The sequence below is a fragment of the Dichomitus squalens genome, assembly GCF_000275845.1.
Source record: "Dichomitus squalens LYAD-421 SS1 unplaced genomic scaffold DICSQscaffold_8, whole genome shotgun sequence".
In the NCBI taxonomy this organism is placed as follows: Eukaryota; Fungi; Basidiomycota; class Agaricomycetes; order Polyporales; family Polyporaceae; genus Dichomitus; species Dichomitus squalens.
This window is the reverse complement of record NW_006766890.1, coordinates 1068810-1083448: the sequence shown is the minus strand read 5'-3', so window position 1 is coordinate 1083448 and position 14639 is coordinate 1068810. Positions and strand designations below refer to the sequence as shown.

Genomic DNA, 14639 nt, shown 5'->3' with positions numbered 1-14639 from the left:
GGTTGCCATCGCACCCTCAGTTCGCTAGTCCGAAAGGTTCACCCAAGATCGTAGCATGCGTGTCCAAAAAGAGTACAGATGCTTCATGACATAAGTTAGAATACAACACGTGCGAATACAACATCACATAGCCCCTTCAAACAGCAGTTTCCGAGGCTTGCTAATGGACGGCGCAGGGGTGACGAGCGCAGGCCTGAAAGAAGCTTCAGTACAAAGGTCATGTACGCAAGAGGAACGTCAAGGATACTCACATGGAAGTACCTGTCATTGCTGCAGGATTGCCCATGATGATACTCTCCGAAACGCCAGCAATAGCATCTGTCTTGCCGTATGCCGATGCGTCGAACAGGTGATCTGTCGTCTTCTCGAACGAGGCAAGCATGAGGACGCTGTCCTTCATTTTTGCCACACCGAACCGAGTAATGCCAAGGACCTCTCCCTACAGAAATTGAGAACGCCTCAGCCCCTGTAGGTTATGATGAAGGCGGCTAGCGTACCTTGTAGGACATGACATCTCCCAGCAACATGACGTGCCGTGGGTCGATGCTCATACCGTGACTCTTCATCGTGTAGTTGATCTCATTGATAATCGTCTTCCGAGCGGCCTCAATACCGAGCACCTGTGCGACCTCGATGACGTGGTTGGAAGTGGTCTGCTCGCCGACGATGCCCTGTGTAGTCATGACCTTCTGCAGGCCGTATCCCTCAACGAGAAGTTCTTTGTCGCCCTTCTTCCCGCGGTGGTCATCGCCCTCCTTGATGTTGATGATGGCCCTACGAATGGTCGGGACACCTTTGACAACCACGTCTGGCAGCGCGCGCTTCAACTCCCGAAGGCGGTAGTACTTGTCTGGGCCGTCGATGTAGATGCGTAGACGATTCTTGCGAGGAATGATTGTGATGGATTCCTGCTTGATCTTCAGCTTCCGTGCAGCGACGATGGCCCACTTGATGTCATCCAGAGTGAGCTCGAGCTGTAAATCTTGGATGGTCTTCGCATCGACAATGATTCCGATGTACGTGTACTCCGGTGCCCACGCTTCCTCAAGGATCGAAGCAATCTGGAGAGGCACGCATTCTTTAGTCGTGCTTGCCACTGAACAAGGACAGTAACTCACGTCGCCGATATGCGTCCTCTCCAACCGACCCTTGACGATACGAGCAGACGCCTCACTGTCAGCAGTAACGAGCTTACAGCTGATGATAGGAGTACTGATCGCCTTCGCGGCGTTGATGATCTCCTTGATACGAGGCACACCAAGCGTGACGTTCATGGACGCAACACCCGCGAAGTGGAACGTCTTCAGCGTCATTTGCGTTCCGGGCTCACCGATGGACTGTGCACCGACCGCACCGACTGTGGAGCCCGGCTCAATCTTCGCCTTGACATACTTCGTCCAACAGATGTCGAGGAATAGCTTGAGCTGCTCCTCGGTGACCTTGACTTTGTTGTCGACCGCGATCTTGTCAGCATCTGATACAAAGGCAACTCATCAGTATCGCCCTCGAATCAGCTAGAGGACGGCACGTACAGGACGCCCCCATGGACAGGTCAGTGTCGGCATCCCACTCCTCCTCGCGCTCGAGGGCTTCGAACATCCCATGCGCCTTGCGGACCTCTCCGAGCTTCTGCGCGATGTTCTCCGAGATGAACTTGCGTATTGTCGCAATGTAGGCCGCTGTACATTCTGACGTGAACCTGCGTGTCGCGAGTGCCCGATCGACGTGATCCATGATCTCGAAGGGAAGCAGACCACGAGTAGATCTTGGTGCGACGGACTAGAGAAGGTGGTGAGGAGGCGAGCACCGGAGTCAGGGACAAGACGTACGCAAGCATGGATCCAAGCTCGCTCGTACTCCACAGGCTGAGCGTCACCCTCCAAGCATGCAGGGTCCAGACCATCGTCACCATAGCGGAACTGCACGACACCGCCAACAGCGTTACGAACTGAGGAATCGTAGTGCGTCACTAGGTCCTCGAGTGCCTTCATCAGACGTCGCTGCATGTAACCGGTCTCAGCCGTCTTGACAGCAGTATCGACCAGACCTTCACGACCCGAGATGGCATGGAACAGGAACTCCGTTGGAGTAAGCCCAGTGTAGAAGGAGTTGCGCACGAAACCCTTGGATGGAGGATCCCTGGACTTCTTGGGGAAGTGTGGGAGGGAGCGGTCCTGGAAGCCATCCGGCACACGATGGCCGGCAATGATCTGTTGCCCGACACAGGCAACCATCTGAGAGACGTTGATGACGGAACCTAGGGACAAATTGATGGAAGGTGTCTAGATATATGCGGAAGGTACGCATACCTTTAGAACCGCAAGTAGCCATGATCAGAGGAGCGTTGTGGCGGCTCAACTCTTTCATACAGATCTCACCGACGTTGCCACGAACGTCGGACAGCACCTTCGAGATCTCGGCTTCGAGCGTCTGCTCTTGATCACAACCGGGTTTGTTCTCTAGAAGACCTTTTTTCGCTCGAATGATGAGCTTCTCGCAAGCTGCATACGCAGCCTCGACCATAGAGTCCTTCTTGTCAGACAGAACGGGACCAGGAATGACGTCGTTGATGCCCAATGAAAATCCGAAGTTGGCTACGAAGAGACGTCAACTCACAATGGAAGCAGGTGATGAGAGATAGATGAACTAACCAAGATACCGTGCACAGAGCTTCGCGACCCTGTTCATCGCAGCGGCGGCTTCATGTGGGCCATAGTCCCGCATGATGACTCCGAACACAGACTTCTTCTTTCCGCTCCCAACCGTCGCCTTGTCCATGACACCGCACATGATCTCGCTGTTCACGATGACAAGCCACCCGTCGTTCGGCGACAGATCTGGGGCGGGCTTCCCTATCCACGGATAGCATTTCGTGTCGGCTTTCTCCTCCTTGTTGCACTTGCTTTCCACGTTCACGAAGACCCTGGACTTGCGGTTTGGGCGCATGAGGACGTTGAAGATCTGCTTGCCTGTCCAGAGCCGGACGGGCCTCCAGATCGTCGGTGGTGGAATGTCGATCTGGAGATCTGCGTCGCCGAAATAGGAGCATATTTGCGTGAACTGGCGGCGGTCGAAGAAGGTATCACGGCGGGAGAGGAGAAAGGAGGCGGTGATGAAGTCTTGGATGGCGGCAATGACGGGCTCTCCGTTTCGGGGCGTTACGAGGTTGTGCTTGACGGACATGAGCTCGAGGGCTTCTGTCCGAGCCTCTTCCGTCTGGGGGACGTCTGGTAGGCCGTAAGTTATCGAGAGGCACAGATACATGGGTGCGCGTACGAAGATTCATCTCGTCACCGTCGAAGTCGGCGTTGTAGGGGCCGCATACACACTCGTTCAAGCGGAAAGAGCGCCATGGTCGTACTTTAATCTGAGTGAACATGTTAGGTTATCGCTTGTTAGTAGTCAGGGAATGCGCAGAGGCTTACCCGGTGACACATGATCGAAAGCTTATGCAAACTTGGTTGTCGATTGAACAACGCGATGTCCCCGTCGATCACATGGCGCTCGACAATATCACCTACGCGCAGGCCATCGGCAATGGCAGTTCGGTTGCCGAATTTCAAGTACTTCTTGAACCCATTACTACCTGCGGTAACGTAGTTGGCTCCCGGATGGACGTCACAACCATTCCGAACCGCCTTCTTCAGTCGGTCGATGTTGTGAGCCGTGACGCGTTCGGGATAGGTGAGGATCTTGGCAACGCGCTCGGGCACGGCAACCTCGTCAATTCGCAAATTAGGATCAGGCGAGATGACGGTACGGCCAGAGAAGTCGACACGCTTTCCGGAGAGGTTACCACGGAAACGACCCTGCTTGCCCTTCAGTCGCTGGCAGAAACCACGTATTGGCTTCTGGCCCATTTGCGAAGGGACCCCGGGCAGTTCGGAGTTGATGTACATGGCAACTGACAGCTGAAGAAACTCCCATTGTTCCTGCAAGCCGACTTTCGTCAGTGGGATTCTTGTGAGGAGATATGAGCGTGATGTTCTGACCATGAATTGTGCAGTGGGAGCACCTTTAAGAAGACCTTGTTTGATAAGAGCATTGCTGAAGACAATCTCGGTGAGCTTGACAGTCAGATCATCCTCGTTCGACGCGCCGTCCTGCGCGACAGACGGGCGGATGGCGACAGGGGGGACGGAGATGTATTGCCAGATGAACTGCTCGGGTCTTCCAAACTCTGGCCGAAGACCAAGCAACTCGCAATCCTGGAAAAGCATCAGACAAGACACAGGAAAGGATGGTAGAAAGGACAGACCTCGTTTGAGATACGTTTGAACAAGTCAAGGACCTTCAGCGGGTTCAAGTCCTCGTGCACGGCCTTGTTGATGTACATGCCGAGCTCTTTCTGGGCCTCTACAGCGGGTCCAAACGTCCTCTTCCATTTCTCCATCTCTTCTGCTGTCTTCTTGGCGCGGAACTTGTCGTGGATGATCTTGAGGGCGCCGGCCTTCTTGACGACACCATTGGTGGCAGAGCAATAAGGACAGTAGACAGTCTTCCGTGCAAGAGCGAGAACGGCCTTGCAGAGGTTCAGTCTCTGAAGATTCTCAAGGTTCGGTCTCCGGAAACGCTTGAGGTACGCGCGACGGTCGGGTTCTTCAAGCAGCACTCGGGCACATGTCTAAATGCGGTTTAGTATGAGGCAGTGAGATTAGCAGATGAATACACACTTTGCATATGCACTGTAAGATGCTAATGGTGTGCTTGAAGTAGCCAATATGGAAGACGGGAACAACGAGCTTGATGTACGCATAGTGACCGACACAGTCGACGGAATTGAGGCCGCAGGTTTCGCAGTAAGCGCTCTTCTCTGTTGTTCCCTGCGGCAGATGTATGTTCATTCGACGCTCAGGTAACCGCTATAAGCATATGAAAATACGTACGAGACGTCGATCGAGGACGCCGTTCTTAACGGGCAGGCGGTCGATGGGAGTGTAGAGATCGCGATGAGTAACTTCGAACTCGGCGAGCTTGACCGTGTCCTGATTGTTGAGCAGACTGAACTGCAATTTCTTACTATAGAATATGTCATTTAAATGTCTTCTTAGCGATGGAGATACCATGGGGTGTGGGCGAAGGTACGTACATGACCTTCGGAGCCTTGTGGGACACGGACTCTTTCATCCTGCACCGCTCCTCTCGCGCACCGGCTGCGCCTTATCAGAATCCTGAGCCGCCACCAGAGTCTAAGGAGTTGCGAGCGAGTCGGTGTGCGCGCGTGGAGAGACAGAGGCAGCAAGACGAGCTGAAGCGGGCAAGAGGACAAGAAATGACTGGAGCTTTGCCTGAGCTCGAGTAGGACAGAGGAGCGCCCGTATACTTTTGAGGTCATGTGACTGTGAGGTAGAGAGATCGAGATCGAGATACGCGCGTCGCGGTGACTTGCGCGTCCTCGTCCAAAGCACCACACGCCTTCCCTCTCTCCCCACTCAACATGTCCAGGACCTCTTACGACAGGTGTGTATCCCATTTCTTTGTTCTGTGCGTTCTTTCTTATCATCCGCCATAGATATCTTACTGTATTCTCCCCGGAGGGTCGGTTGTACCAAGTAGGTCAGTACAGGAAATACATACTACCGGCGGGCTGCATCTGACAGTACTCTCCGCAGAATATGCGTTCAAGGCTATCTCAGGGTCTGGACATACCGCTATTGCTGTAAGAGGAAAGGATACCGCGGTTGTCATCACGCAGAAGAAGGTTCCCGTACGTCGTTGTTTGTTGCACTCCGATTACGCGGCTGTCTAATAACTCGTGCACACCCTCAGGACAAGCTGCTCGATGCTGACACCGTCACCCACTTGTTCAGCATCACGCCCACAATCGGCTGTGTCATGACTGGTCTCATTGGTGTGTGGCCAGCCACCTGCTTGTCGAGCCTTTCGTCTTATGTGTTCCCTCCCTTCCTGCCTCAACTCTCCCCGCCTGTAGCCGATGCCCGTGCACAAGTCATGCGGGCACGATCAGAAGCCGCTGACTTCCGTTACAAGTACGGCTATGAGATCACCCCAGACGCGCTCGCCCGGCGCATGGCCAACATCAACCAAGTATATACGCAGCGAGCAGCTATGCGGCCACTTGGTATCGGTACGCCACTTTCGTAACGTCGAAGCAGCCCGAGTATCTGATGATGCTTACATTGGGGGCGACTCTTCAGCGATGATCCTCATTGGGAGCGACCCCGAGTTTGGCCCACAATGCTTCAAGCTGGACCCTGCCGGGTACTTCGTCGGCTTCCACGCAACAGCGGCCGGTCAGAAACAGCAGGAAGCGATGAACCACCTCGAGAAGAAGTGGAAGAAGCTCGACTCCGGTCGCGGTGCTGACGATGCTGTCAAGGCGGGCAAGACGCTCTCGCGCGCCGAGGTCATCGAGGTACGCTCTGACATCCTTTAGAAAACGAGAACGTTCATCGACCTCTGAGTGTAGATGGCTATCGAGGCTATTTCTACTGTCCATGCCACTGACTTCAAGCCCGATGAGGTTGAGATTGGCATTGTTTCAGAGGGTGATGAGGAGAACCCTAAGACGCGAGGACAGTGGCGAGTCATGGATACGGCAGAGATCGAGCGACACCTGCTGGCGTACGCGGAGAAAGACTAAGCGTGTATGTATTACTCTGGACTTCACGGTTGCAACGACGCATCATTCTTCTACGACCGTGTGCGCGTCCGAGTTTGAGGGATAGCATGACGATGTGAACATAGCACCCGAGAAGCAAATATTCCTAGTCATTGCACTAGCTGCAGTAATGGTACATTTTGGATCGGCAGTCGTGCTGGCTGGCCGAAGGGGAGCACGGGGCAACAAGAATGGTGGAAGCAAGCAAAGTCCTAGCTACGTCATAAAAACAGCATGAAGAGACGAAAGCATATAAGACATAAATGGCCATGGACCCGGAACGTAGGCTCAGAAGGTCATCTTCTTGCCTTGGGGCTCAGCAATAGCCCCTGTGCGGGCACCGCCGCGACCACCACGTCCGCCTCCACGACCACCACGATCACCGAAGCCCCCACGACCGCCACGACCACCACGACCACCGCGGTCACCAAAGCCACCACGGCCGCCGCGACCACCCCCACGACCCCCACGGTCACCGAAACCCTGCACCGACGACAATCAGCCCCAAAGTCTCCATGCACGACTGGATGCACCACTTACACGTCCGCCACCGCGACCACCACCGCGGCCTCCGCCATTGTTGTCTCTGGGCTGGCTGTAGTCGAGACGTACGGGACGGCCGTCGATTTCGGTGCCCGAGACACCCTCGTACGCCTTCTTCGCAGCCTCGATGTCCGTGAACTCGACGTAGCCGAAGCCCTTGGGCTTGCCCGTCTCAGGGTTCGTGGGGAGCCGCACGCTCTTCACGTCACCGTACGAGCCGAATACCTCCCATAGGCCGTCCTCGGTCGAGTCCCAGCTGAGGTTGCCGACGAAGAGAACCGCGGAGGGCTCGTTGGGTGTGTCCCCGAACTTCTCCGCGCGGCTCTGGCGAACGGCGGTCTTGTCCTTGTCCTCAGACTTGTCTACGTTGATCGGGCGACCGTCGATCTCCTTGCCCGAAAGCTTGAGGGCGGCCTCGACGGCCTCGGTCGTCGCGAACGTGACGTAGCCGAATCCGCGCGAGCGACCGGTGTTGCGGTCCATCTGGACGCGCGCGGAGACGACCTCACCGCACTCCGCGAACTCTTGTGCCAGCCAGTCGTTGTCGACATTCCAGGACAGGCGGCCTACGAAGACGGTTTTAGTCTCGGACCCGCCTTCGGCAGGCGCCGCGTCGCCATTAGCGATCTTGACCTTTTTGGTGGGCGCGGGTGCGTCCTCCTCGGCTTTGCGCTTGCCTGGTACAGAGTCATGAGGACGGATGTGGATCGAATGGAACCGTTGGGGCTCACCCTTAGCAGCAGGAGCCTTGGTAGCATCGGCCATCTCCACATCCTCAGACTCTTCGTCAGAATCCTCAGAAGAATCCTCGTCGGACGACGACTCATCCTTCTTGGACTTATCCTTCTTCGCGGGGGCTGCTGCCTTCTTAGCCTTGGGAACTTCCTCCTCTTCAGACGAGTCCGACCCATCAGAGTCGCTCTCACCGCTGCTAGAGTCGGCCTTCTTCGCAGGGGCAGCCTTCTTCGCGCTCGCGGGGGTCGTCTTCGCCTTCGCGGGGGCCTCATCCTCGGAGGAGCTCTCGGAAGATTCGTCGGATGATGAGGAAGCCGTCTTCTTGGGTGTCGCCTTTACTTGCGCGGCCTTGGGCTTCTCGTCGTCGGAAGACTCCTCTGAGCTCGAACTCGAGGGTGCTGCAGCCTTCTGCGACCAGGAAGATTGATATACGAACGTTTTGGCAGGTAGATAGAAGCGCACCTTAGCATTAGCGGCTTTAGGAATAGCAGCAGGCTTCTTGGCAGACTCGGATTCCGACTCAGATTCTGACGACTCGTCGCTGGAGCTGGAGCCCTTGGCAGTGGGTTTTGCAGCCGCTTTTGGTGTGAGCTTAGCCTGGTGCAGCAAATTAGATGAGTCGACCTGCAAGGCTCTACGAACAATACTGACCTTGCCGTTAGTAGCAGGAGCGTCGCTCTCCGAATCAGAGTCGGAGCTCTCAGAGCTGGACTCCTTGGCCTTGGTAGCGGCCTTAGCCTGACAGATGAATGTATGAGAACGGTAATGAGAAAAAGTCAGAAAACATACCACGCCGTTGGCCTTCGCCTTGGGCTTCTCATCCTCAGAGTCGGACTCGGACGACTCCTCGCTGCTGCTCTCTGCCTTCTTCCCCTTCGACTTCTTCTTCTTTTCCTACAATTATAACAATGAGGACGTATATGGCGGAACATAATGCGTGAACACATACCTGCTCCTTAGCCTTAGCCAGGATCTCCTTAGAGGAGATAGGCTTAGCAGCAGCCTTGGCGGGAGCAGGCGCAGCAGCCTTCTTCGCGGGGGTGGAGGCCTTGGCCTTTTTGTCAGCCTTCTTGTCTGCTGCCTTGGCCATTGCGGACGATGTAGGGAATGTCGAGTGAAATGGGCAGAGAGGCAGGAGCAGAGAGAGCGGTTGAGAACCCGCGGGAGAGAAAGTTGAGGCACGCGGCAATTTTTTGCAAAAGTGGAAATTTGGCGTCTAATCCCCGGCATTGGCCAGGTCCGCTGTTCCGCCTGATGCCGCCGATCGAGCACAGGGCCCGTCGCGCGCTTCCGGTCCGTCTCAGTCTGCCTCTGTACATGTACATTTAAGTACTTTGCCTGCCCCTGCATCGGAATCGCAGTAGTGACCAGTGAGTACGGAGAATGGAATTTGACGCGATTGTGCTAGGAACTGGTCTCTCCGAGTCGATTGCTGCTGCGTGAGCACCATGTCGCTTCTTCCAGTCACCATCGCTCAAGACTAGCCTGCGCAGTGCGCTATCCAAAGCTGGCTTCAAGGTCGCGCATGTAGACAACAATCAGTACTACGGCGGCGACGAGGCATCCCTCACATTGGACGAGCTTGCAGAATGGGCAGACATACGCTCCGGTCGCAAGGACACCCCGTCCTCCGACTACCTCGCGACTCAGAAAGAGCGATACACCTCCATCTCCCGTTCAGAGTCCATTCCGCCACAGTCAAGACAGTATGCTGTCTCACTCGCCCCGTCCATCGTTCCCTCCATCGGATCGCACATCGACGCCCTCGTCGCCTCTGGAGTCTCGCGCTACGGCTCCTTCAAACTCCTCGAGAAGGTCGCCGTTTACGACCGACCGGGGTTTGTACAGAGTGTGCCCGGGAGCAAGGAGGATGTGTTCAAGAGCAAGGCCTTATCACTCATTGACAAGCGACGATTGATGCGCTTCCTCATGTTTGCGGCCGGGGAATTTGAGGACAAGAAGGAACTAGAGGGAAAGGAGCAGATGCCCTTTAGCCAATACCTGCGCGAGGTCTTCTCTCTCAACGGTAAGGCTGTTAACGCCATCGCATATGCCATAGCCTTCTGCACAACCGGAGAAGGTACGGAGAGTTCCAGTATCTGTCGTAACGTGTATATATTCAATGATATGCAGAACACACTCTTCCGGTCCTCCGGAGAATACGGCAGTATCTACGCTCTGCGGGCCGATATGGTGCTTCTCCCTTCCTTGTCGGACACTATGGGGGCCTGGGCGAGACAGCGCAAGGTTTCTGTCGAACATCAGCCGTCAAGGGCGGAACGTATATCCTTGGTCGCCGCGTGCTCTCCGTCAAGGCGTCTTCCCTAGCGGATAGCCTTGAGGTTGAGAAGGCTGCTTCTGACTCTGCCAAGACAGCCTCCCGATATGAAGTTCAGCTGGAAGACATCGACGAGCAGCTGACCAGTACGATCCTTCTGTCGGCTCCGGATTATGTCCGCCCGTCCGCCCCGATAACGTCTTCCTCGCACGATGTCCCTTCCGTCTCGCATGCGCACTACCCGATAGCTCGATGTATTGCGATACTGGAACATCCATTGGTTTTCACGCCAGTAGATGCACCGGAAGAGACTCCCGCTCCTGAGGTAGAGGAATCTATTGAGGGTGTCGAGGACGAGCTATCCGACAAGCCAGCACCGCCAAATTATGAGGTCGATACCGCCCTGCTTGTCTTCCCACCAGGTGCATTGCCCGATGGCTCGACCACGACAGCGGCCCATGCTTTGGTCACAGGAGAGGCGAGCATGTCCGCACCGAGAGGGAAATGTGAGCTACGGTTCTCGAGTCTACAGACCAGTCAGAGGGGCTCATGGCGCATTCCAGACATCCTCAATATTTCATTGCCTCTTCCCACGTCGGATCCGTCCAGTCCCAAGGAACTGCTGCGACCCTATCTAGAAGCAGCTTTGAGCCTCGCCATATCTCCCTCTTCTCCAGAGACGACCCCAACGAGGCCGCTCTTCACCGTCTTCTACACACACAACCCGCCTTCCGGTGCAGCTCCTCCATCTACGCCGTCCGATAGTGGTGCCATTTTGACGCCGCCTCCAACACAGCTGTTGCCTGCCATTGCCGACGTAGCGACAGAGAACGCAGAGGCCATGTTCTGGAAGGCGGTCGAGCAGTTGAAAGCTGCTGGCGTCCGGCGTTCCGTGGTGAAGGAAAGCTATAAGAAGAGCGATGGCGAAGAGGAGAAGGTTGATGATGAACGAAACCCGGAGGAGATAGACTCTTTCTGGCCGCCCTTAGACGCTACCGAGGAGGATTCGAGCACGGCGGACGAATGGTGAGCTGAGGCTGGGAATGGAGTATGGCAGCGAGACATGAAGCTGTATTCTATGTACATGCACGCATGAGAGGGGCTCTTTCACTCAGCATATACGAAATAACTTGTAGCAAATGCCCAATTTGAGCAGGGTGCTTGAGTGGAATTGAGATGGAATGCGGTCCAAGGACTTCCGCCCAAGGAGCAAGCTGCCATAGACATGCACAGGCGCCGGGCGTAGTGAGTAGCCGGAGTCGGCCGATTGACCGACCAGCACACCTCTCTTGTCGACCTCCACCATGCACCCCTCACTACGCCTCGCCAACCAGGCTCGCCAACCCCTCATTCGCTTTCTAGGAAAACGGCAGTGGCCCTCAAGTGCGCAACTACACTCTGTCTTTACTTCATGTGGACGGCTCGGCGCTAATTGGATACGCGTGCCTCTGCGCGCACTTGTGTCGCGCTCGTAGAACCCGAGGAGCAGCACCCGCATCCGTTCGCGCCCCAGGAGCTCAAGGAACGCTTCGGCGAATTTGTGAAGAAGTTCCAGACCGCGCCCGCTGCCGCTGCGTCTGGTTCAGGCGCGGCTAAGAAGAGCTCGAGCAGCGCGAAGGTGTTCGAGGAGTTCTGGCAGGCCCCGTCGCGGTTCTGGAAACACGATCTAGAGGAGTGGGAGATTGACCTTGTACAGGTGCGTCTTACAGGATTCAATTGCATGCAGATCATGGCTGAATGCCAGGCTGATGCGCGGTGGGTCGCCTACGACAGAGCGGAGGAGCGACCCGGCACTAATTGTACAGTTTGCGAGATATAATGGACATCGGCGGCACTTTTATTTAATGGAACCACCTGTACCCCTGCTTGGAACACCCGCTACTTCACGGTCATATCTGGGAGCGGCAAGACCAGACACCTCATTGGTTTACGCCACGTCCATGCATGAATATTCTTGCCGTTGCTGCAGCGACCATCCGTCTTAAATTGTGTGCGCGACGCGTATTCGTACCCACTCGCTGAACACGCCATAAGGCCCAAGCCCCAGCATTACAGGGGCGATGTCGGATTCACTGCAAGACTAGGCCGCTAGACAGACCGACAAGAGCCTCCTTGGCGATTAGTAGCTCCGCTGCGCATTACGGGCCAGAATGAATGACACTCGCTCGTATCGACGCGGTGATACGAGGCATGCCTCGGTCGAGCTTGCAGCTCTGAAGCCTTGTTAAGTTCTATCAACATGGAAGCGGCTCAGCTTACTGCGAGTTGGTAATGATATCGCGATGCCGGCGCCTCAGTTGTCAATTGTCTACTGAATCGTCTCGATACTTCGCTGCTGTAAGAGCACGAAACATGCCCATCAGAGTTGTTCTGCAATCAATAATTAGCATACATACGAGGAATCGCTGAGAATAAACGGAGGCCCTTAATCCTTCAGAGCTCGGTTCGGCCGGTTCTGTGTGTGATTACGGAAGATTCATCGGACGCTGCCTTCGGTATCTGTTCCTCCCCGCTGCCATGCCGGTGAGGTTCCCTCAGCAGCTGCTCGGAAAAGTTGTCAGTATTTTCACTATGATACAGCGGCCTCGATGTCGGCGACACTTACGAGACGGACATGGATGGGTGCACCATCCCAACTCGGGTTGTCCACCCCGACGATCGTCTCCGCGACAAGCTTGACTCCCACAGCCTCGTAGAACTTGTACGCATCCGTAGTCACTACGGTCACCGCGAGGCCCTTTGCATCTCCCTGCATGGTACGTTGTATTGCAATGACAACAACAGTCAGTTTCATCGTTCTCCTGCGATCCGATTGCACCACCCACAATGTCGGTGACCGCTTTCACCAACGCTTTGCCGTAACCATGGCCTTGCTTCTCCGGCGAAGTACCAAGCAGTACGATATCGATCGGTTCTGCTTCTCGATCGCCAAGGTTCTCCCTGAACAGGGTACCGATAGCACCGCGGACCTCGGTTTGTCGCTGAAGAGACGGTCAACCTATCATGTCTCGCCCAGATATTCTCAATGCTTTTACCTTGGTGAATTCCTTAGTCTGTATCTTGCGCAACAGGCCCATCAGGTATAGATGTAGCTTACTATCCTTGTCCTCTGGAAGACGGCTGTGATCACATGGATTAGGAGGACGAACACTTAGAGGTGAGCTTATGCTGCGCTCGACGTACAAGGTGCAAACCGCGTCGCCGTGGTCAACAGTGAGGGCTCGGCCCAGGCGAATTGCCTCGATATGTCTGAGTATCCCCGCGATACAATCCCGTAGATCATAGAAAGCTGACGAGAAGTCTCCTGCCTACACGAGCCAGTCAGCGTCTGTCCACCCAAATATTCATCTGTGTTACCCGAGACTAACTCTGAGGTACCGGGTTAACGAGTCACTGCGCATTGCATTGATACCAGTCCGAATGGCTCTTGGGACATCAGCTAGTCCAGGCGCACTTCAGAACGTTCCTATGGTTGCAGGGGCGAACGCTACTAACAGTATTGCAAGGGCCGGACATTAATGTTGCTTCCGTATTCAACAGGAGGTTCACTGGGGGGCGCCATTTTCCTTGTCAGAGTGGCTGTGGATAGCACGAGCAGAGACGACTGAGTACTAGTGCGACCCCAGAAGCGACGCATTAAGCGCCTGACCCCAGAAGCGACTGACACGCCTCTAGGTCTCGCATTTCCCTGTCAATAAATGCACAAATGTTACAAATGAAACTACGTGCTTCTGAACTATCACTTCCAAAAAGAACGAAGGAAATCGGGAGGAATTTGCTCCCGATACAAGTCAATCTGAGTAGGGTTTTGAGGGTTTACCGACCTTGTTGAGTTGTCACGCAAAGATCGGCATGGCCGATCTTCTTGTAACTTTGCAAAGTGTTCTTAAAATGCTCAATAAACGTTCTCGTCGAAGTTCCGAAGGATTCCGGGTTGCGGCATTTGAAGGTTGGGAAGGGGTCTTTCGAGCGTGACATTCAGCCACTGACCAAGATAAGTCGGACTTTAAAATAGAGCGCTCCTCGACTGTTGCCACGGATGCAGTGACAGCGTCTCCTGCTGTCCTGCTTCGGTGCTTCTCTTGCGTGGCTTCCTGGTGCTCTCGTTTTCCCTTTCTATCCTGCTTCTTTCCCATGTCTCGTCCGAAGGCTCTCAGGCGACCTCTTACGGGCGCTCCCAAAGGCAGTCGGCGGTGCACACGTCAATATACCGAGGAGACCATGCGCGAAGCTATCCAGCAGTATGAAGAAGGGCGGAACCATGGTGAGACTTACAGATCTATTGCAGCAGCCATGGGAGTTCCAGAGGCAACCCTCCGGATGCGACACCAAGGTCTCCGCACATCCCGGCGTGCTAGTCATGCTCGATCCCAGCGTCTCTCGCCCGAAGAGGAAGACGCGCTCTGCGATTGGGTCGAGCATCTCTGCTACATGGGGTTTCCGGTTGACAAGCGCACCCTT

The 14639-nt window shown here is 55.1% G+C and overlaps 5 protein-coding genes across 5 annotated transcripts; 3 read left to right on the top strand and 2 right to left on the bottom strand.

The window, feature by feature from the left end:
- Window positions 1-69: 69 nt before the first annotated feature.
- On the bottom strand, window positions 70-5254 carry DICSQDRAFT_179777 (beta and beta-prime subunits of DNA dependent RNA-polymerase). The gene is made up of 15 exons (XM_007364412.1): window positions 5090-5254; window positions 4887-5019; window positions 4674-4823; window positions 4259-4624; window positions 3993-4208; window positions 3426-3932; window positions 3277-3367; window positions 2652-3227; window positions 2310-2594; window positions 1830-2257; window positions 1533-1779; window positions 1119-1474; window positions 498-1061; window positions 252-439; window positions 70-193 (listed from the first exon to the last, which is right to left on the bottom strand). Exons 1-15 carry the CDS (start codon window positions 5125-5127, stop codon window positions 124-126), a joined length of 4215 nt encoding a protein of 1404 aa, XP_007364474.1. The 5' UTR covers window positions 5128-5254; the 3' UTR covers window positions 70-123.
- Window positions 5255-5426: 172 nt separating this feature from the next.
- On the top strand, window positions 5427-9058 carry DICSQDRAFT_154309 (20S proteasome subunit). The gene is made up of 13 exons (XM_007364411.1): window positions 5427-5460; window positions 5513-5556; window positions 5613-5707; window positions 5770-5851; window positions 5933-6088; window positions 6159-6376; window positions 6431-7105; window positions 7163-7842; window positions 7897-8308; window positions 8363-8497; window positions 8552-8638; window positions 8690-8794; window positions 8850-9058. Exons 1-7 carry the CDS (start codon window positions 5438-5440, stop codon window positions 6602-6604), a joined length of 792 nt encoding a protein of 263 aa, XP_007364473.1. The 5' UTR covers window positions 5427-5437; the 3' UTR covers window positions 6605-7105; window positions 7163-7842; window positions 7897-8308; window positions 8363-8497; window positions 8552-8638; window positions 8690-8794; window positions 8850-9058.
- Window positions 9059-9250: 192 nt separating this feature from the next.
- Window positions 9251-11321, top strand: DICSQDRAFT_135378 (FAD/NAD(P)-binding domain-containing protein). Its single transcript, XM_007364410.1, has 4 exons — window positions 9251-9339; window positions 9394-9980; window positions 10034-10684; window positions 10742-11321. The coding sequence occupies exons 1-4, from the start codon at window positions 9284-9286 to the stop codon at window positions 11206-11208; spliced, it is 1761 nt and encodes a 586-aa protein (XP_007364472.1). The 5' UTR covers window positions 9251-9283; the 3' UTR covers window positions 11209-11321.
- A 161-nt stretch (window positions 11322-11482) lies between these two features.
- DICSQDRAFT_84077 (uncharacterized protein) lies at window positions 11483-12110 on the top strand (the record flags this gene model as incomplete). The annotated part of the gene is made up of 3 exons (XM_007364409.1): window positions 11483-11561; window positions 11654-11874; window positions 11952-12110. 3 exons carry the CDS (start codon window positions 11483-11485, stop codon window positions 11973-11975), a joined length of 324 nt encoding a protein of 107 aa, XP_007364471.1. The 3' UTR covers window positions 11976-12110.
- Window positions 12111-12611: 501 nt separating this feature from the next.
- Window positions 12612-13579, bottom strand: DICSQDRAFT_146098 (uncharacterized protein; the record flags this gene model as incomplete). The annotated part of the gene is made up of 6 exons (XM_007364408.1): window positions 12612-12719; window positions 12784-12927; window positions 13004-13159; window positions 13214-13298; window positions 13362-13486; window positions 13547-13579. The coding sequence occupies 6 exons, from the start codon at window positions 13577-13579 to the stop codon at window positions 12612-12614; spliced, it is 651 nt and encodes a 216-aa protein (XP_007364470.1).
- Window positions 13580-14639: the final 1060 nt, after the last annotated feature.

What these genes read in the sequence shown, in the direction of transcription:
- DICSQDRAFT_154309 (XM_007364411.1), top strand. Translation starts at nt 5,438, where the DNA reads ATGTCCAGGACCTCTTACGACAG. An exon ending in GGGTCGGTTGTACCAAGTAG is followed by an intron (nt 5,557 to 5,612) that starts GTCAGTACAGGA and finishes TACTCTCCGCAG; the next exon opens with AATATGCGTTCAAGGCTATC. An exon ending in TCACGCAGAAGAAGGTTCCC is followed by an intron (nt 5,708 to 5,769) that starts GTACGTCGTTGT and finishes GCACACCCTCAG; the next exon opens with GACAAGCTGCTCGATGCTGA.
- DICSQDRAFT_179777 (XM_007364412.1), bottom strand. Translation starts at nt 5,127, where the DNA reads ATGAAAGAGTCCGTGTCCCACAAGGCTCCGAAGGTCAT. An exon ending in TCAAACGTATCTCAAACGAG is followed by an intron (nt 4,209 to 4,258) that starts GTCTGTCCTTTC and finishes ATGCTTTTCCAG; the next exon opens with GATTGCGAGTTGCTTGGTCT. An exon ending in GCAATGACAGGTACTTCCAT is followed by an intron (nt 194 to 251) that starts GTGAGTATCCTT and finishes AGCTTCTTTCAG; the next exon opens with GCCTGCGCTCGTCACCCCTG.
- DICSQDRAFT_135378 (XM_007364410.1), top strand. Translation starts at nt 9,284, where the DNA reads ATGGAATTTGACGCGATTGTGCTAGGAACTGGTCTCTCCGAGTCGATT. An exon ending in TCCGAGTCGATTGCTGCTGC is followed by an intron (nt 9,340 to 9,393) that starts GTGAGCACCATG and finishes TAGCCTGCGCAG; the next exon opens with TGCGCTATCCAAAGCTGGCT. An exon ending in GTCCGCACCGAGAGGGAAAT is followed by an intron (nt 10,685 to 10,741) that starts GTGAGCTACGGT and finishes GGCGCATTCCAG; the next exon opens with ACATCCTCAATATTTCATTG.